Source organism: Corythoichthys intestinalis, chromosome 1 (assembly GCF_030265065.1).
Source record: "Corythoichthys intestinalis isolate RoL2023-P3 chromosome 1, ASM3026506v1, whole genome shotgun sequence".
Lineage (NCBI taxonomy): Eukaryota > Metazoa > Chordata > Actinopteri > Syngnathiformes > Syngnathidae > Corythoichthys > Corythoichthys intestinalis.
Genome location: NC_080395.1, coordinates 54278111 through 54305723, shown reverse-complemented (window position 1 = coordinate 54305723; position 27613 = coordinate 54278111). Strand labels below are relative to the sequence as shown.

The following is a 27613-nucleotide window of genomic DNA, read 5'->3' as shown; positions in this document are numbered from 1 at the left end:
ATTATTGCATTTCTGCTCTGAAAAGTTCAGGGTACATTAATGTTCAACCTCTCAATTTTAATGGGGTTGTCGGATCTTTTTCTGCATGAAAAATTGAGTCCTCTAAAACAAAATAACAACCACAGGCTTAATGTACATGAACGAAAATGTAAATAAAAATAAATTATTTGGATGAGAAGATGTGGGCTATAAAACCTTTCAACTGATGGCGCTACAGTGCATTTCCTCTTGTGTAGAAAAGCGACTCTGCTGTTACATGAACAGCTCGTGTGCGAGGCACTTTTGGGAGTATTAGTAGGAAAGATGCTGCCCAGCCCCCTCCCCAAATATACAGACTTGGAGCTAAAGAAGCAATTCTGTTGAAACCTCAAAAGCCTGACAAATATCAACTTAGTCGGAGGCCATGCCAAGATTTGGAATAGAATTGTATATACACAAAATAAAACCGCATGTGATTTTGCGTGGTACATATTTACAGAACCCTTCGAGATGACGATGATATGCTATCAACTATCCAGATTTTGTCGTGTGCCATCAGTGGCACCTGAGCATTTCCTTAAACCATTAAACAATGCTCACAATTAAGAGGGAGGAACTGTATAAATACATCGGCAAACCACCCAACATTTTATTTGCAAACTAAATTTGTGCACAATCATCTGAATTCAGTTTCATGACGAATACAATTAACAGTTTAAATAACTTTTCAATTCCCAATCCAATACTTTCCATGAGATAAACTCAACCAAGGCTAGTGTCTTTCCACTCTTGATCTCACTGAGGAGTGTTTTCTTTTTAAATATACCTCAGCTACTGGGACGCCTGTAACCCAGTGTATCAGGCATGCTGCCAGCGTGCGTGTGCACATTTTCATAAACTTTTCCAGGGACAAACTTGCTGAAAAACATTAAGTCTTCAGCCCTATCATCTAATTAACACCTTCATTACCATTTTTTAATCACTGTCTTATACCAGAACACCAAAATGTCTGATATTGTCCCAAATGGGTTTTGGTGAAACCTGCTGTGTTCTGACATAGACATTGGGAATTAGGTCAACTGTTTATGCTCACGTGTACATTTAAACTTCCATTTTTAACACGGGGAACGGTGCATCTCTTTTTGTAGACTTCACGCTTCGTTCTCAGTCTGCGGCGGTATGTTGTTGGCTGAAACCATGGGGTCCTGTTTGCGTGTCATACGGTCCAACTCAGCCTGGACGTCATTCAAACCCGGCTTCTGCCCTTGGAACAAAAAGGGAGACAAAGCCCAAAAGTAACATCCTGTAGCGTCTGTGTATGCTCGTAAAAAGCAAGCAAATGAATGGTGGTTGGAAGGTGAGGCATCCCATGCTGCAAAGTTGGTGGCTTGCTGCCACAGTCAATACATGCAAAATGAATCCTTAAGCAAAGAAAACGTGCACATGCGTTAGCCTTGCAGCTGGTTCAAAGCTGGGAAAAAAGCTTTTACTGGCCTCAGGATGATGAGTTAGCAATCTGCTTTTAATAATTCAGGGGCTGCATTCCCACCATTTAAATTTATCTTGTATAGAAAAATAAAAGGACTTTCATGCAACGGTTAAACAATTTTCAACTTAGTAGGGGTATGTATGTAATGTAAAATGTTACATTAATGGAAAAGAGGTTGGACTCATACAGGCCTCTTACATTTCCTCATGTCTCAGAAGGTCAGCACAGATCACTTTAAAAAAAAAAACTTTTTTTTTTTTTTTTTTTTTAAATGTGCATTTCGGCCATGGATGTATAAAACACAAATTTCCTTCCTTTCGTAGCACCTCAGCCATTAGGAGCCAAACAAACACAACCTGTTATAATACATGCTGGAAATAATCTGTGCTGCCATCAGAGTGGACAGCTCTGAAGTGGCCTATTTGTACCTGTTTTTTTGGCTGAACCTTGCACTCCAGCGCCACTTCCAGGACTCCCTGGCGATCCTGTCTTTTTGCTCAACAGACTATTGAAGAAGTTGGCCAATACACCCTCATTGGCTGCCCCTGCTGCAGGAAAATATGAAGTTACTTCATTGGCAAGATCAATGACTATTTCCTTAACTTTAAATGATCACATATTAGTTTTATGTACAATTCTAAATTGCAGTTCTTGTTTCTGATGAATTTTCAGATTACGTAAATTCATGCCTCGTCTTTAACGATGGGAGTTGATCTTCACCAACATGCTTTATCACTAGAAACAAATGTTTTATTCACAGTCTAAACATGTATATATTATATAGGAAAATAATAAAGATCCTGTCGATGAAGAAACAAACAGGTATGAGCTCAAATCAACTATTGTCACTTGACTTATTTACCACAAACCTCTGGGGGGCAGTATTGGAATCATAAAATGACCAAAATAGTCTTTCTTGTGGATTAGGCATTGGCCAAATTGGTGAAAGGAAATCTAGAAGTTGATTAGGAGAGCCAAATTTTGAGCTAAAAAATATTGGTCATCATCATGTTTGACTATGGACTTAGGAAATACATTTTTTTTCTACCTTTCATATTGGCATCAGGCTTTTTGACCGCAGTCATCGGAGAACCGCCGGTCAAAGTGGGTGCAGCACGTCCCGCAGGCCTTGGAGAACCTGACGCTGTACGTCCTGGAGATTCCTGAAGCAGAAATAAAAATGTGAGCGTGCACTTGCCAAGTGATTGCAAAGAAAGTCTAGAGAGAAAGAAATGTGGGCTGGAGGTGAGGACACTTACAGTAGCTCCTCTAGTTGGAGTGGCTGGCTGTTTTGCTAACAAAGACTGCAAAAAAAAAAAAAAAAAAACTTCAGTTCATGATTCAGCTATAATGTTAAAATGAGTCATAAAACATGCCTGTTGTTTCATCAGGAATACTTGCTCATCCTCAGCATTTATCTCTTTGTCATGCACCATCTGTGAGCAAAATGGGAATGGCACACAAAGTAAGTCCTGATATTCATGACAAAATATGAGGACCAGAATTCCAGAATTTACTCTGTAGTAATGAAATGCCCTACCTTTCTTACTGGAGGTTTTGTGATAAAATCTTCAAATGGATCTCCAGGTCTGACGGTTGTTAAGTTTTCGTGCAAAATGCAGATTTTCTTGTCATTATCCCACCCTGACGGGCTACAAGAATATAATAAGCAGTTCATGTTTCGTAAAATGTTTTTAAATGCAATCAATATTATATTTCATGAATATAATTTGACATAATAGGTCATCTGAAATGTTTAATCATTAAGATAAGAAACACGGAGACAAAAAAAAAAAAAAAAAGTACTAGGTTAATGAACAGAAATGGATAATGGTAGTTTGAGCTTCACTTACATGAACACTGCATCTTTCTCCACTACTAGGGCAGGATTCGTAAAGTGGAAGTCATACAATTTATGTACAATGTATTTGTAAAGCAGATCTAGATTCTTTTCCTCTTTGGCTGAGGTGTAGATTAGACCAGCTCCATCTGTTTAGTTGGTTTAAGGTCAGAAATGGGGAGGAGTGGAAATCACAAAGCAAATATAAAGGGTGACATTAACAAAAAACACTATAGGGTGTAAGGATACATTGTAAGCAAAATTGCCTAATGTGTGACTGGATGAAATCAAAGTGCTCTTCTTTGTAGTCGTGCTCCTTCTCCAATACGCTGACAGAATCACACTGTGGAAGTGAAAGAGGATGGAAACAAATATTATTTTGCAATGCAAATGGACAACTTAAGTCAAAAACGGATAGATCATATTTTACATTTACTGTTCTAGTGCAATGATACAGTAAATAAATTTGTGAACCTATCAGCAATATCTTGTGCATTACATTGTTTTTGTATACTGTATGTATGTCAAACTTTTAATGCAGAAAAAAATGACACTTTTTCTGTGGGCAATATCTCACAAAAACGAAAGATAAAAAACAAGAACTGCAGAGTGGAGAGTAATTTTGAGAACATCGCATGCACATTTAAGGCAGTGAACAGTTCTTTAAAAAGAGATTATTTTGCAACTTGTAACTTGAAATGTGAGACAGAACAGATTAGCGTGTTTTTGGCGAGGCCATTTTGTGTGGTGCAGAGGATTTGGTGTCCACACTGTCACACCCATACTGTGTAGTCATGGAAATGGTCTTTAATCGCACTCGTTTAAGCTGATTTTGCCTATTTGACCCTTTTTGCATTCACTTTGGCAACTACAGCACCCTAGGAGGCCAATATTGCAGGCCCTGAGATGTCTTAGGACATGTGACGTCTGTAGCTTTGGGGTGTTGGATGTGGTTGTGTTGATGTCAATAGTACATCTCAATTGTTATCGATGCTGCCACAATCACGAGGTTTTGAGTATTGTGGTAATGATGGTCAATTGTCCAGTTGATTGTTGTACTTTTTATGTCATTGTAGCCATATAGCTTATCAAACTTTTATGACAAGTATAGCTTCCCTTCACCTGCTGTCTTAATAGTTCTATAGACAAGTTTCCGAGGTACTTCCGCATTTCTGCTCGCGACTTCAGTTTTACACGTTCTGGAAACTGGAGTGTCACCACTCATCAAAATCCCTCAAAGAAGACAATTTGGAAATACCGCATCCATCTGCCATCATCACGACATGAGAGGACAACATGAAGAAATGGCTAAGAGTCACCACAACCAAATTATTTTTGTATTAACTGCAGTAGAAGGAAACACAATCAGGAACTTGAAAACCTCAGAGGCATCCAGTACCTGCACAGCAACAAAGTTGAATGTGTCCTAATACATGAACATGGAAATTTTGTGTTCATGAAGGCAGATGTGGAATCAATATAGTGCCACCACACACATGGGTGCTGTTAACAGAAGTGGGAGACATCCAGACTGCAGACTGCACTCGTGTCGCAGGTCCTGGACTTCCGGGCATTCATGTATCTATGTTGCCGCTGTGTTATCGAATCGAAGGTATGTTCTAAATACTAACGCTAAAATATTGCGCATGAAACACCCGAGACATCATTAGCTTTACTAAATGTAGTTATACAACGATAAAGAAATGGAAAACACTCATCGACCACAAGTCATACACAGGCGTCTCATTATCAATGCAAGTATTACAAGTTTTTTGTTTATTTACAAGTGGAAAAGACTTAGGCAAGGGAAGACAACTTGATGGCTCGACTTGTGCTCCACCTACGTTAATATTTTTCGAATTTATAAATTGTGATTGACCCGTTTTGCACATGCACCAATTTGTTATAAAACAAGAAATGGAATCATGTTGTCCAAACGTTTTATTATGATCAATAAAAAAAGAATGACATACTACTTGTGTTTACATTGGACATGGATGATGACCTCATAATACAATAACTATAACCTAACCAGATTGTCGTATTTCCTTGTAACAACAAAATCCGTTGCAGCACTTCTGCATTCGGCAACTGTAATATTATTTGTAATTTTGCCTCATTTATGTCACTCAGGTGGCCTGCGTATCAATCTACCCCTCATGTAAACAAAAGCTGCACAGATTGTTAGAATTTTGTCCACGAACGATCAACGAAATAAGAACAAACATGTAATCTTTTAGCTGGATCCGTTGAAGTGGCTGTGACACGAAAAAGCATGTTTATTTCATAAGACACGCGGTATTTTATGCTCCTGAATGAAATGGACCACTTGGATGTGTGTGGAAGCGATCGCTATATTTATTTAGTTTTTTGAATCCCGCGCCATGAAAATGAGTGATTTCCGGCAACAGTCTCGAGTTGAGAAAGAGGGCTGTGACGTGTACAGAGGAAGGAGTCCTCTTCACTATACAGCCGTACTGTTGTATGAGAAGGACTAAGGATTCAGCTGATTTTGCGGATTAATACGTTTATTTTTCACATCACGCCAGCCGAACGGCTGCAGAAAAATCTTGCTGTAACGAGGGAGAGGCATGTGCGCCTTTTTGGGGTTTCAAAAGGTTCCCATTCACCGGTGGATTTTGGCATAAACAAGCCCTACTACTGTGGGACCATGGGACTTACGAGAAAGTGAGTAAACATCGTGTTTTGTATTATGTCAAACACTGGAATCATTTTAATATGTAGGTGGCCTGCATTTTGTGACATGCTCCTTGTCCCCTCAGCCAAAGACCGGCAGCTTGTCGCACATCCCCCCACCGGGAGAGCGCTATTAGTACAGTATACTCTGCTTATTCCCCTCTTCAAGTGCCCGGTGTTCTGTCAAATTTTCCGACCGATCAGAAATGGCAACTTTGAGTTAAAAAAAGCTGCAAATACAGCGATTACAAAGTAAACACTACAAACTTTCTTTAAATAAAGGACTACTTACGTCTGATCATGGATTGGCATGTAAATATTCAGCGGCAATTGTCCAGCTGCTTCCCCAGCGAGCTCTCCTGTCCACAGGGGAATGAGCTGTAAATTGCTCTCCACCGGGCAGTTTGCCGATCGGCAAAGACAATCGACAACCCAGTCATCATGTGAAATGATCGGGGCTAGTTATGTGTGATTTCCCGCTGCGAAGACTTTGAAACATCACTCGGTTCGGGTTAGCATGTCGGCTAGCTGTCATGCCTCTTGGTTTGTTTACATTCTCCGGAGCCGGGGAAGGGAAATGACATGAGTCCGATTTAGGGGGCATAAAATGTCATCCGGGAGGTGCGACAGTAAAGGTGAAGTCGACAGTTTTGACCATTACAGAGTAATTTTGCCATGTAGTCTTGAATAAATGTATTTTTATTATTTCATATTCCATTTAGCACAAGACTTATTTGTCATAACCATGCCATTTATTTAGCTATTGGGGAAAAATCATTGTTGATTCAGCTCAATCTGTGAGCAGACGCACTCCTCTGAGCTCCCAAGAGCAACTTAACTCAACCGATAAGCGTTCAGGGCCAACTCAGGGCCAGCAAGCTCGAGTCCCAGTATGGCTCCAAAGAATTTGAAACCTGGAGACTTGGATGAAATAAAATCCTCCATACAGAAATTGGAGGTCTCCTTGACTGGCTTGATTTAAAACCAGAATCAAGAAATCGTCAGAGAGCTCCAGTTAATGTGCGCTGAAAACGAGAAACTCAAGCAGGCGGTCGAGGAGAGAGATGTTCGCATCAAAAGGCTGGAAATTTTGACTGACGATCTCGACCAGTGCCGACGCGCAAATGAGCTCATCATTTCTGGTTTACAACTGACGCCTAGCCCAGGTGATACAGTGGCGCAACTGGCAATTGCTAAACTGAAAGAGTATGGAATAAACATGGAACCGCTGGACATCCGTCGCTGCTTTCTGCTCCCATCTGGGGGGAGAGGACCGGCGACGGTGCTCATGAAGCTGGCAGACCACAAGACCAAGACTGCCATGCTTAACCAGCGCCGCCACCTGAAAGGGTCGAATATTTTTTTGAATGACAACTTGACCCGCCCAAATGCCGAAAGCAAGAAAAGCACGTCAACTCAAGAAAGCTGGGAAAATAACCAACACCTGGGTCTCAGATTGCAGGATACTTGTCAAGATGCAAGATATGAAGATTAAAGCTATTAGGAGTCTTGACGAGCTGACCTCACTTGAAAATTCATGACGACATCTGAAACCACACTTCTGGACCACAACTTCTACAATAGCTGGATAACTGTAAATACTACACAGCGGACCAGTATAACAACTCGTGGATGTGGACGGTAAACTGAAATTTATCAACGGCAGGAGACTCTACAAGAATTTTGAACACATTAAGGATTATCTACTAAAGATAACAAAGGCTCTGACTTTAATTTGCATGGATATAACATGGCACAAATGAATCTGGCATCTAAGGGGGGAGGGGGTGTTGCAATTATGATTGACAATCTCCTGGAATGTATTACAATTGAGCTCCTTATCCCCAATTGTAAAAACATAATTATCTGTGTCTACCGAGCTCCTGATTCAAATGTCCAGCTTACTGAGTATATGGAAAAGATACTGTATAAAACGAATAATAAGCATGTTTTTTGTTGTGGAGACATTAATCTTGGGATAAAATATGTACAACATGTTGTTTGATTTTCCTCATACATTCATGTCTGATGAAACTATTACAGTGATCTTTGTGTGCACCAATTGTTGCCACCTTAGGACTGTATCCTTTTAAGAGACTTATAAGAAAAGCATTTTGAGTCGCTACTCACACCAGCTGTGACAACACATAATCACTTTTGCCACACACATAGCCACAATAAAATGTTCCCACAGCAAATAGATGCTAAAATGTCAGGGACATGACAAAGCCATAACCTTGTACGCCCTGAAATTAATCGAGCTGCTTGACTGGACGCTGAGTTATTGTGAACCCAGATTGTTGATTGTTATTGTAGAGTTTGTGGCCATCTGATGTATGTAACTGTACCATGTCTGATTGTGCGTCTTTAGTTGTATGGGGGACGGGAAACTGATAAGCATATGCTTCCTCTCGTCTGCCTTTGTCTTCTTCGGTTCCTTCGGGCAAATCATATCACATTTTGTAATTGTCAATGATTGTCAATGACACCGATGATGATGACAATAAATATTTCATTCATTCAAAAATACTTGGATAAAAAATAATAGCCTGTAAAAATATTGGAGTAGAGCGACTGAAACAATGACATTTTGCGGCTCTCTTCGTCACGTTTTCCTCGTTCTGAATAATTCCCCCTCAACGGGCTGACTGGTCTTTTCCAAGACATTTATTTAGCTATTGGGAAAAATACTCTGATAAAAAGAATATCCTGTAAAAATATTGGAGTAGACAGACTGAAACAATGACATTTTGCGGCTCTCTTCGTCGTGTTTTTGTCGTTGTGAATAATTCCCCCTCAATGGGCTGCATACTAAATCAGATGAAATCGTGACTCCGCTGACATCATCCACCTGTTGGGGACGCTAGAGCCCTATAATGGTTGGCGTGGCTAACCGGCAGATTAAAAGACTAATTTCTCGTCATCTGCGCTTTGCTAAATTGTTGTATATAGTCGAATCATCTCAAAATATGATTCTAATCCACATAATAATCCTATTTAAGACGTTTTTTCTCGTGTCGTACGCACTTTAAATTCAAGCAGCGAGCCACAGAAATTAACCTATTGTCTGCTGCTGGTTTTCGATTTAAGGCGGGGTACAGTGGGGCAAATAAGTATTTAGTCAACCACTAATTGTGCAAGTTCTCCCACTTGAAAATATTACAAAGGCCTGTAATTGTCAACACGGGTAAACCTCAACCATGAGAGACAATGTGGAAAAAAAACAAAACAGAAAATCACATTGTTTGATTTTTAAAGAATTTATTTGCAAATCATGGTGGAAAATAAGTATTTGGTCAATACCAAAAGTTCATCTCAATACTTTGTTATGTACCCTTTGTTGGCAATAACGGAGGCCAAACATTTTCTGTAACTCTTCACAAGCTTTTCACACACACACACACACACACACACACACACACACACACACACACACACACACACACACACACTGTTGCTGGTATTTTGGCCCATTACTCCATGCAGAGCTCTTCTAGAGCAGTGATGTTTAGGGGCTGTCGTTGGGCAACACAGACTTTCAACTCCCTCCTCCTGTTGACAATTACAGGCCTTTCTAATATTTTCAAGTGGGAGAACTTGTACAATTAGTGGTTGACTAAATACTTTTTTGCCCCACTGTACATTTCACTGGCGCTTTGTAACTGGTCAGTTATCAAAATATTCAATTTCCAATCATTTACTATATAGGCACTTCCAGGAGTTGACACAACCACACACACCACAGAAAGTCCCAAAGCCTCATCTACATCGTGCTGAATCCATTTTTGGAGATTCCGTGGGTTCCTCTGGATTGATTTTGAGTTTAACTTTGTGTACACACTGCTTACTTCAGTCGCACTTCATGTTGTTCTGTCCAAACAGGAAGTCTGTAGCTGAAAATGTCAAATATGGCGCCGCCCAATTTTCGCATAGGAAACTTGTCTACAATTTGTAGGGATAGATTATCGCCGCCGATATTTGGAAATTTGACGTATATCGGTATCAGCTTTTTTTTTTTTTTTCTTAATCCGACCGGCCAGTATGAAAAAAATCTATTTAAAACTGGTTTATTTTGGCTGAGATGCAGTCGCACCTCTCTCTCCTGCCTGCTGTCTCCTGCATTAGTATTCACCTCGTCCTCTGATTGGTTAAATGATAGTGGTAAATGGAGTTACACTTGTACTGCGCCTTTCGACCTTTTTAAAGCCCTTAAAGCGCTTCACACTACATACTCTTCTATCCACTGGTGACTAGGGTTGGCCATTGTTTGAAATTTATCGATTCCGGTTCCGATTCCGAACGATTCTCGATTCAGATTCTTTTAAGAGGCAGGGTCAAAAGATAAAAAAACAAAACAAGGCAGAATATAAAAAAATATATAGTTTAAAAATGTATTAGTTTATATTAATGTCTTAACTTTTTGAGTTTATTAAAAATATATGAATTTAAAATGTATTATTTAATAAATTAAAAATTTATCAGTATTATTATTTATTATTAATATAATAAATATGAACTTTATAAATTATATGAACTTCTCACAGGTTTATTTTTAACCGGTATATAAATATCAGTTTTGAACTCGAATGTGATGAAGTTTCTTTCCACAGGAGTGCACTTTCACAAAGATGTTTATTTTTCAAAAGCTCATGGAGAAAACATTTATATTCTTTTGCCATACATGTACCTTAGCTGGGAGCTACAACGAAGCATGAGTATAAATTCTTGTATTGATTATAATTTGATGTAGATGAGGCAAAATAATAAGGTTTCCTTATTTGTAAAACCGATACTGTTGTGTTTACAGACACATGCAATGTTTATGTTGTGACAATACCAGTTAGGCCAGGGAGTGGCGCTTTTGGAGTGTGTACGTATAATGCGGAGAAGAAGAGATGAGACCATCTGGCCAGGATGATTTGTGATGTGAAGATATGTTTTCACTGCTAATGTTGTTCATTAAAAAAGTAATTAAATACTTCATATGGCTTCTTTCTAAATAAGTAACACAACAGATTCAAAAACAAAAATCCTTTTAATACTGTTGATTTTAACCGAGGCGTCTACTGCTTAAGATGGCGGCTGTTTAGTAACGCCAGCGAGTGTCCTTTCGCATCTATTTCTTTTATATGTTCTAACGGCGCCGAGTCTGTCATTTTGCATCTAGTTCTATATACATGATATCGACTATAGCCCGACATAATAATACGACTTATTCTCGTACTATTTTCCATCCATCCATTCATCGCTTAATCCGGGGTCGGATCGCGGGAACAGCAGAAGACAGACGTAATGTATTGTTTTACTTATCTGGTTCTGACAGTGCAGCATGTCAACTACGTAGCAATCGGCTAGCTTTGCACTTGGCACTTAGGCTATATTCCATGAAGCCAGTCGTGCATAATTGATTGTGCAGCCACCTTTGCATGATATAGTTGTGTTGCAAATGTTGCACTGAGCAGACTGGTCATTTTTTTTGTAAAGTTAAGCCAAACTTTTGAGCGTCGCTGCACCATGTCCATGGTTGTAATCAAGTTGCAATGCACAAATACACACTTCTTATGGTTTCTTCTTTGTAGTTGTCGGAAGAATTTTTTATCCGCTCGGCGGTCAGGGCATCATAATATGGAACCGAAATTTAAAAATTCGAACGGCTCCGGGAAAAACTGAGTGTTAGATCCCATCGATGTTCAATGCTCGATTCCCAACCCTACTGGTGACGCAGCACCGGGAGCATCGTGAGGTTTAGTATCTTGCTCAAGGATACTTAGACGAGATCATCAGGGCGGAGAATCGAACCAACAACCTCTGGGTTTTATAATGACTACGCTACCACTGAACCACGCCAGTCCCTATTAACTATTTTCTATTTGTGTGATTCAAACATGCTTTAGGCATTTCAATGATGTTCATTCAGTGATGGATTCTTCAATTCTTTTACGCCAATTTTTACACTTTTACTGCAAATGAATATCTGCTCCAAAAATGAATTAACGGGCCCTCTAACGACTAATAATCCGTATCGGTCCTGAAAAACCCATATCCGTCGATCTCTGATAACTTGTATTATTGACTGCATTGATTGCGTGACGATAAATAAATATGCAAATAAATACATATTTTCTGAATAATTATGGCGATAAGTTCCGCTTTTTTGGGACTTAAGCACCTGCCCACTAAAATGTTTCTATACGTGCCTGCAAAACACCACAGTATTAAAACCATCAGATACGCCATTCTTTCTGAACGAAACGTTATCAACAACGACACCTTTGCTTTATGTATAGCAAGGTTGTAGAAAAAATGTATAATTCAGTCATCTATGAGTACAGATCGTGATGTGAGGCAAAAAACTAGAAATCCTTTACCTTTGTGCAAACTATTAGCACTGGAATGCCTAGGTTGTGCGTGAGTGTGTCTTCCCCCAGTGGTAACACCACAGCTTCGTCTTCCCCTGCTGCCAGTGCCCGTCTCTGTGGTGACGCAGGCGTGGCATCCTCCGGTTCTGTGTACTCTTGAAACATTTTCACCACTTGCGACAGAAGACAAGAAGGAAAAGACATGACCTAAATTGCAAATGACAAACAGTTGCAAAAGGCAATAGAAAATACATTTTAAATTAGGATATTTTATGTGTTGCCAAGACAACGTATATTTTGAATTATGAGTTTAAAAAAAAGCCTCTTCAATAAATAGTATTATTGTTTCGCAACACCAGGTGTTAAAAACTTTGGACTGTGTGTGTGCGTGTGTGTGCGTGAGTGTGTGCGTGAGTGTGCGCGCACGCATGCGTGATTGGATGCAGGAAGCGTTGGCCTACTTCCTCAGGAGCTTTGGAATGTAGCTAGGGACAGCCTGCGACATCAGATTAACTTGCATTTCAGAGCCAATTCCTTGACTTTGAAACATAGGATTTACTATGTGGGGCAACAAATTGGGAATATTCCATCATGGAGGAAAGCTTTATTGCTAGAGAAGTAACTTTAACAGGATACATTTTATAATAAGAAAAATGTCAGTTCAGTAGTGGCAAACTCAAAATCAGAGGGAAAAAGATCATGCATCATTCATTGATAATGTTCTTGAGTGGTAATTCCCACAGTAGAACAGCAATTGCAATGCTCTTATACATGCAGAGGGTCGATATTAGGAAAAATGTATACATAAAACAACAATTTGTTCATTTAGATCTAGATTTGGATGATTCTGTAACTTAATTCGACAAATCCAGCAGCCACTTTTGGAGAGTCCAGCCCATAAAATTTAGCAACCCTACATCCCCAGCACAACAGTCAGAGGGTAGGGAACCATGATGCAATAGGGCTGCAAGATCTCTTGGATGGGAGCCACATGTACAAACGTCCTGCCTGTCTCTCTCAACACATATCCAGTCCACGAAAATATAATGTGACTCATTCTCCCTATATAAGTCAAGGATGTCAAATAAGGAAATTATCTGGTGGATATCTGATCAAGTCTACAGGTGGGATCTTAGTGTTTAAATACAGAGACAAAATCGGAAATTCTTTCAAAATTTCAAGCGAATTACTTTCCAATGTTAATTTAGATTCTGCATTGTTCTTGGTTGTTTTTTTTGCTTTTTGGGAAAGCTCCATTAAGTATTTGCACACAACCAATAAAGATTTAGTTTTTTGTAGTTCAATCATTCAGATCCTTTTTCATAGAATGAGTCCACTTTTAACTACTATGCAATAAAACCGTAAACTGTAGGTCTCATGCAGAAATGGAAGGGTAGAGCTTTTAACAGCTTTAGCCCCGAGCTAGCTGCGATGTGGTTAGTCATTCTTTTGTATCATCTAGCGTAGATCAAAACATATTCCAAGGAATTAAAGGTTAGCTAATATCGATATTTTGCAAATACAAAACACTGCCTAAATAAACATAATTGGACACAGTGAATTGATAAATGAGAAATAAGAGTTTGTATTTCTATTACATTTTAAGAGCTTGAATGTATTTGTTCTGGCCCCATAAATGATGAAAACTACAGAGAAGCTCAGCTTTAAAAGGCATGCAAGCTTAACTAACTGGTAGAAAAAGCATCATCTGTTCTCAGTAGAATAGAGCTCTTCATGAGCCTGACATGACCACATCTAAATATAACAGAAGATCATCATCTGCGCATGTCTTATTCGTTAACTGTAGAACTTGCCGATGGCTAGAATGCACTGCTGAGGATCACGGGCTCCTCACATTGACCTAGAGTCGGCCAGTTGCAACATGGAATATTACTGGCGGCATCAGGAACTGACCGATATCGAAATATGGCCCCTTGCAACATTTTTTGTTGTTTAAACAAAGTTATACTATTGGTTAGCCCTCATGTACAGTATCATCTCCACAATTAATTGACGAATGTAAAGTGTTGAAAATGGCATGCTATCTGGTGATATGATGTTAACATGCCATATTTTGGCTTTCTAAAAAAATTGGTTTTAGAGAAACAACGTTTACGTTCGACAGCAGCAATATTTCACACACTTCTATCCAATCCTCTAATTGCCGTTTCTTATAAGCAGTCAGTCAAACAAGTCGTGGGCTCTTCATTTTCTCTGCCATTCTTTATATTCATATCAAGGAACAATTGAGTACTTGGCTACCCTAACACCACTCTTGGTTGTGTAATTCAAGTATACAATTATGTAGATGTTGTCTGGTATACCAGACTCACCAGCGATTTGAGTCTGGCGACCGTCCGGCGAATCAAATTCCGAGGGCGGAGCAAGCCACAGCAAACAGACAGCGGAATGGACCAATCAGCAACGGGCAGATGTGACGTTGTTAAAGCGACAAGTAATTAGCGTGAGTGGAGAATGGAGACGTTTATTCAACATGGCTAGCGCGAGCCATGTTGACTGTTGTCAATCAATGACTTGTGTCGATGTGTTTTTGGTAATTTAAAACTGGCTTTACCGCGGATTGGAACATATTCTCGCCTCTCCCGTTCGCCATCTGTGTTGTTGTAGAGACGACTTACGGCGCGCAAGAGTGACGTTACTCATTAAGAACACGTTACGCAAATAAACGAATCTGATTGGACGGTTGATTTTGTGCTTGCTCGAGAGGCCGTTAATGTGCTGGGTCCCAGACTATTTCTCACAGTGTTTGAAAAATACAGTGAGAATAGTCTGGCGGTGCCAGGCAAATGTAGATAGGATACAAAACAAACAATTTAAATATGTTTTACTTTGTACATTATCATTGTAACTGATTTCAAAAACCTAGACTCAATGACTACCAGCAACTTACTCTTGAGCTCCATTTCTCTCATGTCCTCCGGAGGGATCTTCAATTTGTCCACATGGTCACGTAGTACACTGGCCCACTTCTGCAGTGATTCCATAATGGTCCAGGGCCGCGACATATCCGCAACAAATACGGCTAGGCAATCAGGTAGTGACTGTGCAGAAACGGCAAACTTAAGCAGGCCTTTGTGGTAGAGGTCCCCGTCCAGGATCCACACATTACATCGTGTAAGGTCTGAAAAAGGAAAATAATCTCAGTAAACCTGTACCACCATTAACATGACTATTCATTACACTCGTTAACCACAAGGACTCACCATCTCGGTCTTCATCATGGACATTTAAGTATTGATATTCCAGTCCTCTTCCTTTCTTGTTGTGTTCAGCCCCTTGAAGTTTGGACATGAGTGTAGTTTTTCCAGATCCATCCTCACCTGTATAACACCAAAGCCATCAGATAACTAGCTTAACAAATAAATGGAAGCTTCATCAAGGGAGGATTACGTGGAGTAATTTGTTGTAATTTGTATAAAAGACACACAGGTGGTTTCATAAACACTTACCAAATACCAAAATGTTTTTTCCTGATGGCAATTTTGAACTTGATCGGGTAGAAACATCACTGAGTATTGAGGTCCTATGAAACAGTAATTAGGTAGGTTACATTGTGAAAACAGCAGACCTACATATAGTTTCGAATTTAAAAAAAATCAAGTCTTGAAAGAATAAGGAATCTTTGGATCAAGTGCATCCCAACTGAAAGAATCTTAACAATTAAAAAAAAAAGAAAACACAGAATGCGTCTTTTGTCAATAAAAGACAATATTTCTAGGAAGAAGACAAAATTGCTATAAGTACACATTTTCAAATGCCAGAACTGTTTTAACCAATCAAATGTGATTCTTTAGATAGCCTGCTATTGCTTATGATGTCAGAAATACTCAAAATTTCCAAGCTGATTGCAATGGCAATGTTGTTTAGATGCGAGTTAGCCTTTAAGTGGTCAACATGGATTTCGCTCAAGAAAAAATAAGAATGTTGTGTGTACGGCCCTACTCCTTTTGCTGTAGGTCGGTCTATGTTGTATATTTTGGTTCGGTGGGACATATCTGTGGCTCCCAGTTTGCAGCTCTGCTGTGCTAGTGTACACGGATTTTTCATACACTGATTTTACTCGGGGAAAAAAACTACAACAAAGAAAAGGAGAAGGCTGTGCCACTACGCCTCGGTGTTCAGCCCGAACAGGAGGTCTGGGATTTGACTGCTGCTTTCCACGCAAGGCCAGCCAAGGACTGAGTGCTCTTGGTGTCCATCAGAGTAGGACATGGCGGTGGTGGAAGTCAGGCTTTAAAACAATACAATCTAGCTCGCTTGGGCACTGGAAGATGACCAAAGAGGATGACAAGGTTCCAAAATGTGAAAAAGCCTTTGTCTACATCAAACATGGGGTGGTGGTGGGGGGGTGGGGGGGGGGGGGGGGGAATGCGACACCCAAACAAATATTGTAACTTTAAAAGTGCCCGCCTATTTTGTGTTCTTAATAACTGTGTTTGCTGTTTATCAGCTTTTTTACATGTTGTGCACCAACACATTGTAGTCCAGGGGTGCTCAAGTCCAGTCCTCGAGTGCCCCTATCCAGCTTGATTTCCATTTCTCCCTCCTCCAACACACCTGACTCAAATAATCAGGATCATTACCAGGCTCCTGCAGAGCTTGCTAATAAGCTGATCATTTGATTCAGGTGTGTTCAAGGAGGGAGACATGGAAAACAAGCTGGATAGCAGCTCTCGAGGACCGGACTTGGGCACCCCTGTTGTAGCCTATCGCGAAGTGCACAATCATCACAAATTTGTCATTGATATGTAACAGTATCTAATAAAAGTATGTAAATACGATTTACAATTCGTCCCCACATTAATTTCTTGGTCGCTTTTGCCAAGATTTTTCATTTTGACGATATATCTCGGCTTTGCTCCAACTCTGAGCCTGCAGCTTGCCGCCTCTGGCTTTCCTACACATTAACTTGACAAAGACTCATTGCTTGAAATATCGGAGTCTGGAACCATTAAATTTTTCCTGACAGCCTGAACCTGATAAGCCTGCAGAATTTTGTAGGGTTCCGACAGATCCTGACTGGCAGTCCGTAAGTTACTTCCAGCAATTTTGGGTATAACTGACGTTACATTTGTCCCAAAATGGCAGCTTATTTAGATTATTTGAGCAAGCTTTAATTTTCCCACACGAATATTGTGTATGGTAAATCTTCCCTCATTAAAAAAAAAAAAAAAGGCAGGATGTCGCCTCATCTACTCTGCAACTCAAATGAAAAGGCTGAAAATGATGTCACCTCTAGTGTCTACTGGTTGACGTAAGCAATAGCATTTGCCAATGAAAGTGACAGGTTCATTATTGTAAATGAAAAAGTTCTTGTTTAATATTCAGTTTCCCTGCGTGCTAAATATTGGTCAAACAGGCGTCAGCTCGACGGTTCCTGTTTGCTTGTTATGTTCCACAAAAAAGTGACAGCAGCTAGCTTAGCTGTGACTTGACACATAGTAGAATAACACCAGAAAATACACCGTAGGTGCCCGAATGGGCGGAGTGATTACAATTACTTCTTTGCATATGTGTAAAAGAGAATCGTAAACCTTATATAGACACTTAATCATGAAACAAAACGGTAGCAAACTACTATCCCAGCTTTAGTTAGTGCTAAAGCTACTGTTAGCCGGGCCGGTGTTTGCTGGGAAGCAAACAACAGTGGTGACAAAGCAGCACCATCGTGCCGACTCTACTTTTTCCTCCGCCAGTAAAGTCTTGTTACGCCCCTAAAAGAGTCGCCCAACTTGCCAAAGGTCTAGCCCTTCTTCCTCCTCGTTGTTGTGGTCGCCTGCCCCGGCTACGCCCGGGAGTTGCTTCTCCAAAACGGGAGCCATCTTCTCTCTGTACGAGCACAAAGGCGAGGCCCTGCTGCTGCGGCTGCGGGTGCTGTTGCTCCGCCACGGCCACCACGAGTAGCGCCGCCCTAGTCCAAGCGGCCGAGGGTATGTTTCATTCCTCGTAAGCCACGCCGTGCCGGTGATACTTCCCCGGGCGGGGGCACCCCGCAACATTTTTCATGCCTTCGGACATTTCGTCCCATTTACTGTACACATATTATTATGTGCATAACAGTGTTTGTCACCCTACTTTTAACTGAAGTAGCAAACCACATGTTGGGTATAAAACACAATGGCCATGTTATATATTTGTAATATGGAAGATTTCCATTGTGGTTTGGATTTGTTATCAATTCATATTCAACTGGTTAAGTGAACACATTTGAGATATGCGTACACCCTTTGATTAAACTTCGTTTACATTTCTCAATCAAAATATATTATTGCTCCCTTTGACACTAGATACATACGAAAGGGAACATTAGTAGACAATAATTAGACCGAATTTCACACGCAATGATTGACATGTATTTTTCCGTTTGAATTTCTCAGGTCTAACTACAGTATTGTACTATTATTTATAAATGTGTAATGATGAAATACAGGTAGATTGTTAAAAGGCATGCTGTGCTTAGATGATCCAACAGATGGTGCTGTTATCTTTTTTTTCTTTTCTTTTCTTTTTTCTTTTTTTGTTGCAAACACGTTGATATGGGCGTAGAATTGCATAGGGACGGTAGAGACATGACACTTCAAACTTTTCAGGATGCTCAAATTGTCTCCACCAACTTTAAGCAACCTTGTTTGCATTATATAATTACTTCAGTTGTATAGGTAATTTAGATTGTCTTTCCATATGTCGTATGGATAGAATTGACTCTACCATTTTAAGTGAATTACTTTCATTATGTCCAGGCTGACATTTACCCCTTTTCACTTGCTGAATGTTTCAGTCCATTTTTTTCCCTCAAACACACTTTTGATTGGCTGATGACATGACACCCCCCCCCCCCCCACACACACACACACAAACACACACATGCACTCACAGCCCAGACAGAAACACAACATGTCGGCAACATGCCGCCTCCTCCGCCCCCCTACGAAGACGAGGTATATTAGAATCTTTTTTTCGGCTAGCAGCAGCAGCAACCACTGTAACTAATGTAAGAAAACGTCAATATTGTAGAGGTGGGAAACACACCATTAATTTTGGTGCCGAAAGTCCAGCTAGCATCAGAGTTAGCATAACATTAAACTGTATGAATTTGCTAATCTGTAAAACTCGAGTAGGAAACTGCTTAGAGAGAAGTGTCCTTCAGTATGTTTTCTACTGTTAACGTTAATAAAACTGTGAGAAATGTAGTGAACCAAGGTTTACCCCCATCTCCCCAATTTTCATTTTTATTTTATTTATGTGGTCTTCAAGCAGCCCAAAGGAGCTTTCATTTTTTCTTGAGTTTGGTTGTGTTTGTGGACAAAAACAGTAGTGTTTTACCTGAGGGAAGGTTCCATTTATATATATATATATATATTAGGGCTGTCAAAATTATCGCGTTAACGGGCGTTAATTATTTTTTTTAATTAATCACGTTAAAATATTTGACGCAATTAACGCACTAGGCCCGCTCAGACAGATTTAAATGTCAGTACAGTGAAAGGCCAACTTGTTAATTGTGTTTTATGGAGTTTTTCCGCCCTCTGCTGGCGCTTGGGTGTGACTTGCATATGTTATGTGGCGTAATGTCGCCCTCTGCTGGCGATTCAGTGCAGCTGATTATTTGGGTTTCGGCGCGCTTTTCTGACGTGATTATATGTCGACGCGAACTCACACTAATAGACAGTGCTATTCAGACCAGCTAACGTCCGCATCCAATATTCAGTGGCAGTTCTCATAGCCCCATCACACTGTTTGTGTCTAATACATGCATCGCTTGTGAGTTATATTCCTCCTTTGCTTATATTCATGAGCATTAGATAGTTATTGATGATGTGTATTTGAATTTGTTCACATATATGGTGAAATGCAGTTACATTGTTAGATGCTTGTGAGCTAATTGGCTAGTGCTACTGCTCAAATGGACACGTGTGTGTACATTTTATGTTATTTTGTGATTTATGCAAGTAATTGACACATTGCCTTGTTATTTTCAGTTTTACAAAAATACAAGAAACGTGCTCCTGTCAAAAAGAGATGACTTCAGTAAAACCCATGCAACTTTGCCACACCGTCTGATTTCTTTTTGGAACTTATGTTCGCTATCTGTCAATTTGTGTACTCACACACATTGAGGACAGAATAGGGCTACTAGTTTATTTTTTGATTGAAAATTTTACAAATTTTATTAAAACGAAAACATTAAGAGGCGTTTTAATATAACATTTCTATAACTTGTACTAATATTCATCTTTTAAGAACTACAAGTCTGTCTATCCATGGATCACTTTAACAGAATGTTAATAATGTTAATGCCATCTTGTTGATTTATTGTTATAATAAACAAATACAGTCCTTATGTACCGTATGTTGAATGTATATATCCATCTTGTCTTATCTTTCGATTCCAACAATAATTTACAGAAAAATATGGCATATTTTATAGATGGTTTGAATTGCGATTAATTGCGATTAATTACGATTAATTAATTTTTAAGCTGTAATTAACTCGATTAAAAATTTTAATCGTTTGACAGCCCTAATATATATATATATATATATATATATATATATATATATATATATATATATATATATATATATATATATATGTAAAGACAGTGGTTTTAAACAGTTCTGTTTAGTTCAGGACTGAGGCAGTAAAGCAGAATGATGAAGCATAGTAGGAGAGTAAGTTTATGCAGGTATCTCAATTTAGGGGGGGGAAAGGACTTAGACAAATGTGCTGTTAAAGCAACACTAGGTAACTTTTTAGTTTTGGTCGATTTTAGCGGTGGACAAAAGCAGTAGTGTTTTGCCCCTATGGAAGACTGAGTTTCCCATGAGGATCTGCGCACAACCGCACAGTGTCGTAAAATGATCTCCCAGTCGCCTGTAGATGGATTAAACGACATTTCTGTTACCAGCAGCTATGTGAAGGATAAATACTAATAAGGTAATGAATCCAGTTGTGGCTAAAAAATACCATATGACGGTTAGCAACAGTGTAGCAACCAATGAGAAGACATATATAATTTATTTGTGTACTTAAAGTTTATTGTCTGAACAATAGCATGGCATTGGTGTACGAAACCAATAACGATATTAATAATATTGGTTGTGGTGCCCTAAGCATAAAGTGTTATAGCGGTGGCTCTGGTACATGTATTTTGTATCGGGACAAAAAAAAAAACAAAAAATTCCATTACTGTATTCATACTGTCGCTGAGACCCAATAGATGAAATTCTAATTACCGTACATACAGTATGTTGAAAAAAATTTAATTGCACCACTACAGATATTTATGCTGTTGATAAAAATGTCAAACATTATTTTCTATAGAAACATCTCACTGCAGTGAAATATTAGTTTATTCTTCTTTGGATCAGAGATGCACAACTTTACTTGATCCACCCAGTTCACATGAGAAAATATTTCATGGAATCCTACCAAACAAAACAGTCACAAAAATATAGGACTCTGAAATAATGATCCTGTCCCAATTTACTCACAAATACTTATTTTGTTTGAAACCAGGGCTTGATTAACTGAATATAAAGATCATGTTGCCCAAAGGAAGCTATGACTCAATATGTTGGATGAATTGCAACAGGTGTACAGCTGTCCCCCCCCCCCCCTTTTTTTTTCTTTGGTGTGTGTGTGTGTGTGGGGGGGGGGGGTCTTTCACTGAGCACTTAATTAGTTGATGACTATTACGAAACATCACTAATGGATACGTGAACAAAAAATACAGTATATCTTTAATAAATGAATAACAATTTTAGGACAAATTGAATAAAAGATGATTATTTCCAGTGCCACGCCTAATCCCTCTTTGTCTCTCATTCTCTCTCTTCTTCTCTCTCTCTGTCTCTTTCTTATGGGTGACACAGCACCCTGGCATGTCTGGGTAGCTGTGGACATTTGACTAGTTGGGGAATTTCCAATGTGCTCACATACATAAGACTCCCATGTATGTGCATGGGAGCAGAGTGGTTTAACTCTTGGGAATTGCATTCCAGAATATTGGCATCATGTGAAACTTGGACTTTGCTGCTTTCCCTTTGTCACTGTTGAGCTCTGCTTCCAATGAGAGGACATGCTAAATTGATTTTGTTTTCTTGTTTACTTTTACTGACAAACGAAATCTCTGTTCCATCTGTGTGACACGGAAATCAGCTCCACAATTCAGAGTTCAAGACCCAGAGCTAATGAGATTAGGCTATGCAGATAATATGGTTTAGGTTTTCAATATTCCAATTATAGTGACACGGTTTTGTGTGTGTGTGTGTGGGGGGGGGGGGGGGGGGGGGTTGTAGCATGATCACGTACGAAAAAAAGAACTATATTCGCTAGAAACATTTAAAAAATTATTTGCTTGATCTGTGTTTTTGTATTCATACGGAAGAGGGTGCTATTTCCCTAGAAATATTAACAGATAGCTTTTATCTCTACAATGGAGGGACAAAAATGCAAAAGGTGCATAAATCTAGCAATGACTTTTAAACAGTGTCAAACCAATTAATTTACAAGCTTCTAAAATGGCCCATGCCATTTAACTAACTCTAGGAACCATCATGTCATATTTTGTGCATATAAACAAGTCTACCATGCAGATTAGTCGTAGTGTTTTGAAAGATGTAGTCGAAGAGATTAGTACAAATCTTGATGGCTGTTTTTGTGTTTTAAGTTTTTCAAACGACTAGTGACCTACTGTTGTTAAAAACAAACAAACATATAAAACAGTTTTTTCTTCATACTCGTGGACCATATTATCAATATGTCAAACCTATTGACTAAAATTACCTATAATTATAATCACATACTGTGCACATCAGCCCTGGATATTTGGGTTGTATCTGTAAAGTATCATGTCGCAATAATCAGCATCAGTGTTTGTTTACCAAGCTATTGAGATTTCACTGACATATGCCTTCTATACATAATTTATTTTACATTGACACTCCTCTAGGGGGACCCCTGATAGGAGTTATCATATCTTTTTTTGCATATTTTATATGGTTGTGTTGTTATAAATCCTTTGGCCCCCAGATGTACAACAGTATTGGTAATTGTGCAGTGGAGAGGGTGTGTACGGGAGGGGAGGGGTTAAAACCAGGAGGTTATAGATTGCAGTGGGAGCCCTAGTGGGCCAGCCTGCATTGTGATAGCGACAGATGTCTGAGAGGCACTCCTCAGATCCACACTGCACCCTCGGAGAGCAAGACCGGAATTCGCAGCTGTCACTCCCAAGGCTTTCAACTCCATCATTACATTCAAGACGAGTTTGGAGGCCAACTGATCGCCCTCCTCAGATACAGGTCGGTCAAATCGATGCATTTGTTGTTTGTAAAAGGCAATTGTTCGATCGAGATGCGTGGTTTTTTTTTTTTTTTTTTATGTTCTTCATAGAAAGAAAAGGGGAAAAAGAGGAAAAAAGGAAAGAAAGTACTAATTCTTATGTGCAGTGTTCCTATTGTTCTCGCCATTCCACTTCTCAAAATATGCAAATATATTCCCATTTCAATAATAAAGCCGGTGAGTTTTTTTCCCCTCTCTTTCTCTCGTTCTTTTCTTCTCGAGACTGGTTCAGCCTGTGTGTGCTAGTGCGTCTTTACCGTCAGCCGCTCTGATTTCTTTTTAAGTAGGCCATGCAATAAATTGAAACGCACAAAACACAAAGCGGAACCAAATTCTCAAGTTTCATTTTCATTTGATTCCATAAGAACAGACTTTCTTTCTGCTATATGCGATGTTAGAAAGGACATTTTTTTGTTCAAATTGGGGAACAAAAAGAGCAGAGCAGAAAGGGGCAGAGGGAGAGAGGCGTCGGTGGGTTTAAGTGGGGGGATGGACAGTGGTTGGAAAGTGCACAGTCTTATCTCTTAATTACATATTACACTGTCAGTTTGTTGTCCAAACCCAGTTTCTCTCTAGTATTAGTGATGACTCCCTTTTGTTAGCCGCCTATACAAACTGCTTCAATTATAAATTCATCCTAAATTCAACCAAATAGGTCTCATGCACATTCGTCCTGTTGCTTGCTCAATATATTGCCCTAATAATTAAATTTAGAAAGAGAGAAAAAATCTGCTACTACAGAAATGGTGTTTTCTTTAAAGATGTCAGACAGTTTATTGTTGGGAACGGCAAACATAAAATCATCCATATTTAAATGAACTTGATTAAGAAGGGGAGGCTTTAAAGCTGACACAAGACAGTTTTACTGAAATGGCGTTGTGGGGAGTGGTCACATAGGTGAAATGGATTTGCAGCCAATCCCACAATAGTGGTGTGTGGTCATGGCTTGATTGCTCTACTGCAGCACAATGGACAGTTCCTTGGTCCTTCAGTTAGGTGCCCATACCAACATGTTGCCCTCACCGGGGCCATCGTATGTCACGGTTGCCTTTTTTTTTTTTTTTTAAAGGGTGTTTGCAACATCTTAGGATGGCTTATTTTAATCAAATGACTTAAAGATAGGATTTTGTTACATTCAAACATGCTTATTTCTTTTCTAAAAATCCTGAAAACCGACAGGCAAAATTGGAGAAAACACAGACAGTAGTTCTCTTTTTTTTCTTTTACTCAGAGAGGAAGTCCAATTGTGTTGTAATCAGTTGATGCCCTTGATACATCCTCATTGAACATTTGTTCCACTGTTGTGGAGTCCACGTTTCTAGTGGAGAAAGGAAATCATATGCAATGCAGTAATGTGTCATCATAAATAATCACTGTGGATTTTTTTCTTTGTTAGAGTCAAATAGCCTATAAAGAAAAGCAAAATCTCAAATATACTTTTTGCAACGAAGAATGTTTGACTCCTATCCGTTTAACACTTTTTTGAAGAAGTATAAAGAGGATATTATACTCTTGAGTAAATCTTATGATTTGATGGAACAAACAGTATATACCCAATTAAATACAGTACAAACCTTTTTTAATTTTCAAATTGAAATTGGCGTATTTAATGAAAGTTTAAAGTTGGTGTGTCATGCTGATCTGGTCATGAGTCTTACATCAAGTGCATCCTGTGTTTTAACTCAAGTCAGACAGTTGAATTAAATTATCTAATTTGCCAGTTGAAATTAATGTGATAATCCCTGCCTTTCCTAAAATCAAATTAAGATGTTCGAAGGTGATGTAATGTCTTAATCTGTGCCGTCTCTTATTACAGGTGACACCATGGGAGGGAAATTGAGCAAGAAGAAGAAGGGCTACGATGTGAGTGATCCCAAAGAAAAAAAAGATGAAGCTGCAGCACCAGCTGCAAGTGCTGAAGAGTCTTGTAAAGTTGCAGATGACGCACCACCCGCTGAAGCCCCTGTAACAACTGAATCAGGCGTTGTGGAAGAGGAAACTGTTGGATCAGCTGTGGCAGCAGTAACTGAAGTAGCCAAAGCCCAAGAAGAGCCTAAATCTGATCCACTTGAAGAACAAGCACTCGTAGCAGCTCCAGCATCAGACGAACCAGTCCCAGTCAAGGATGAACCAGCTCTGGCTCCAGAAGAACCAGTCTCAGTCAAAGAAGAAGCGCCTCAAGCTCCGGAAGAACCAGTCATAGTCAATGAAGAACCAGCTTCTGTTCCAGAACAACCAGCCATCGTCAAGGAAGAAGAAGCTCCAGTTCTAGAAGAACAAGCTGCAGTCAAGGAAGAGACAGCTCCAGCATTGGAAAATCCAGTCACAGTGAAAGAGGAAATAGCTACAGCAGAATCATCTGCAGCACCAGAAGTGGCTGTATCAGAGGAACCTGTTGAAGTCACAGATGAAGCTGTTGCAGCTCAAGAGGAAGAGGTAGCTGTAGTAGAAGAAGAACCTACTGCAGCACCAGAGGAGGCAGTTCCCATTTTAGAAGAACCAGCTACATTATCTGAAGTAGCATCATCATTACCAGATGAAGCTACAGTCCAAGAGGCTGCACCAACTGCGGTTGAACCAGAGTGTGCAGCTGCACCTGAGCCTGAACCTGTGGAAGAACCCGCTACTGTTGAAGAAAATCTAAACGAACTAGAGGATGTTCCTGCCAGTCCAGAGGAGGCACTGCAAGAGCCAGAACCCATCCCAGTGACCGTTTCGGTGGAGGCAGTCTTACCTCCATTCACTCAGGAATTTGAACCTTTAGCCGACCCAGTAAGAGAGGAAGAGACACTTTTTGACACTGGAATAGAACAGGTAACAGAGCCTAAAGCTGAATCAGTGGCAGAGAAAGAAACAGAGCCAGAACAGGCGGTTGACACGCAGGAACCCCTGGCTGAGGAACAAGGCCAAGTAAATGAGCCCGATCCAACAGTGGCCACAGATGGCAACATGGAAAAAGAGACTGTGGGTGCTGAGGAAACCCACGACAAATGTCTGCCTTCAAATGATGAATCAGCTGAACAAGACATAGCAGAACCTGTTGAAACTGAGGCGATAGCTGAAGCTTCTGCAGAAGATGTGCCTTGCTCTGAGGATGTGGGAGAAACAAAGATTGAAAATGGTGATATGGAGAGCTCTCCAATTACAGAGGATGTGATGGAAGTAGCAGCTCTCCCGCTTGTGAACGGAGAGTGCACAGTCTCCACAAACCCTAAGGAATGTGTTAATGGTATTGAGAAATCGGTGGAGTCGCCTGTCAAGAAGCTGAGTGACTTTGAACTGAAAACAGACATTAACCTGAGTGGGGATGTCCAGGAAGCCCCAGAGGCTGCCGATGGCATGGTGGAGGCTCTGAGTACCGAGGTCACACAGGAAGTTTGATCTTTCAACTTCATGGAAATTTTGACAAATCCTCCAATGATGTGAAAGAGGCATCAATGAATCGCAAAAGCATCGAAACATTCAGAAATTTCAAAATCATCATTGGGTTAAATTGTTACTAAGGCATTTATCTATTTTGTTTTGAGTAAAAAAAACATAACAAACACAGTTACATGTTGATAGACAGAGCCAGGTAGCTAGAGGGTAAGATGGAACAACAAGAACAGACAGGAGTTTAGAATTTGAGGGGTGAGCCAAGACAGTTTAACCACACAAGTTGTTTAAAAATACAGCCAGATAGACACGTTATTAACAAATAAAGTGATTGAATCTGTTTTTGTCTGTGAGCCTGATTGGTATGACAATATTAGCTGAATTACATTTATTGTTTCTACTACAATGTGTAAAGCCACAGAATGTTTGGCCTTTTATAACAAATGATACTTGTAAGATTTGTTGAATTTAAAATGAATGAACAGGGAATAAAACATTGTTATAGCCCA

At 39.7% G+C, this 27613-nt stretch overlaps 2 protein-coding genes across 4 annotated transcripts; one reads left to right on the top strand and one right to left on the bottom strand.

Annotated features, from left to right (window-relative positions):
* Positions 1-236: 236 nt before the first annotated feature.
* dync1li2 (dynein, cytoplasmic 1, light intermediate chain 2) lies at positions 237-18299 on the bottom strand. 2 transcript variants are annotated; one of them, XM_057845290.1, is made up of 13 exons: positions 18122-18299; positions 15835-15908; positions 15589-15705; positions 15276-15506; positions 12374-12537; positions 3558-3651; positions 3322-3457; positions 3009-3120; positions 2845-2904; positions 2728-2772; positions 2517-2631; positions 1897-2016; positions 237-1238 (listed from the first exon to the last, which is right to left on the bottom strand). In XM_057845290.1, the coding sequence occupies exons 1-13, from the start codon at positions 18205-18207 to the stop codon at positions 1222-1224; spliced, it is 1371 nt and encodes a 456-aa protein (XP_057701273.1). In that variant the 5' UTR covers positions 18208-18299; the 3' UTR covers positions 237-1221. The 2 variants fall into 2 exon arrangements, with proteins under 2 accessions (XP_057701273.1, XP_057701265.1); XM_057845282.1 differs by having other exon boundaries at positions 237-1243; positions 18122-18298.
* si:dkey-56m19.5 (serine-aspartate repeat-containing protein I) lies at positions 17289-27613 on the top strand. Of its 2 annotated transcripts, none has more exons than XM_057845266.1 (2): positions 17289-17414; positions 25546-27613. In XM_057845266.1, the coding sequence occupies exon 2, from the start codon at positions 25554-25556 to the stop codon at positions 27108-27110; it is 1557 nt and encodes a 518-aa protein (XP_057701249.1). In that variant the 5' UTR covers positions 17289-17414; positions 25546-25553; the 3' UTR covers positions 27111-27613. The 2 variants fall into 2 exon arrangements, with proteins under 2 accessions (XP_057701249.1, XP_057701239.1); XM_057845256.1 differs by lacking the exon at positions 17289-17414 and adding an exon at positions 23520-23689.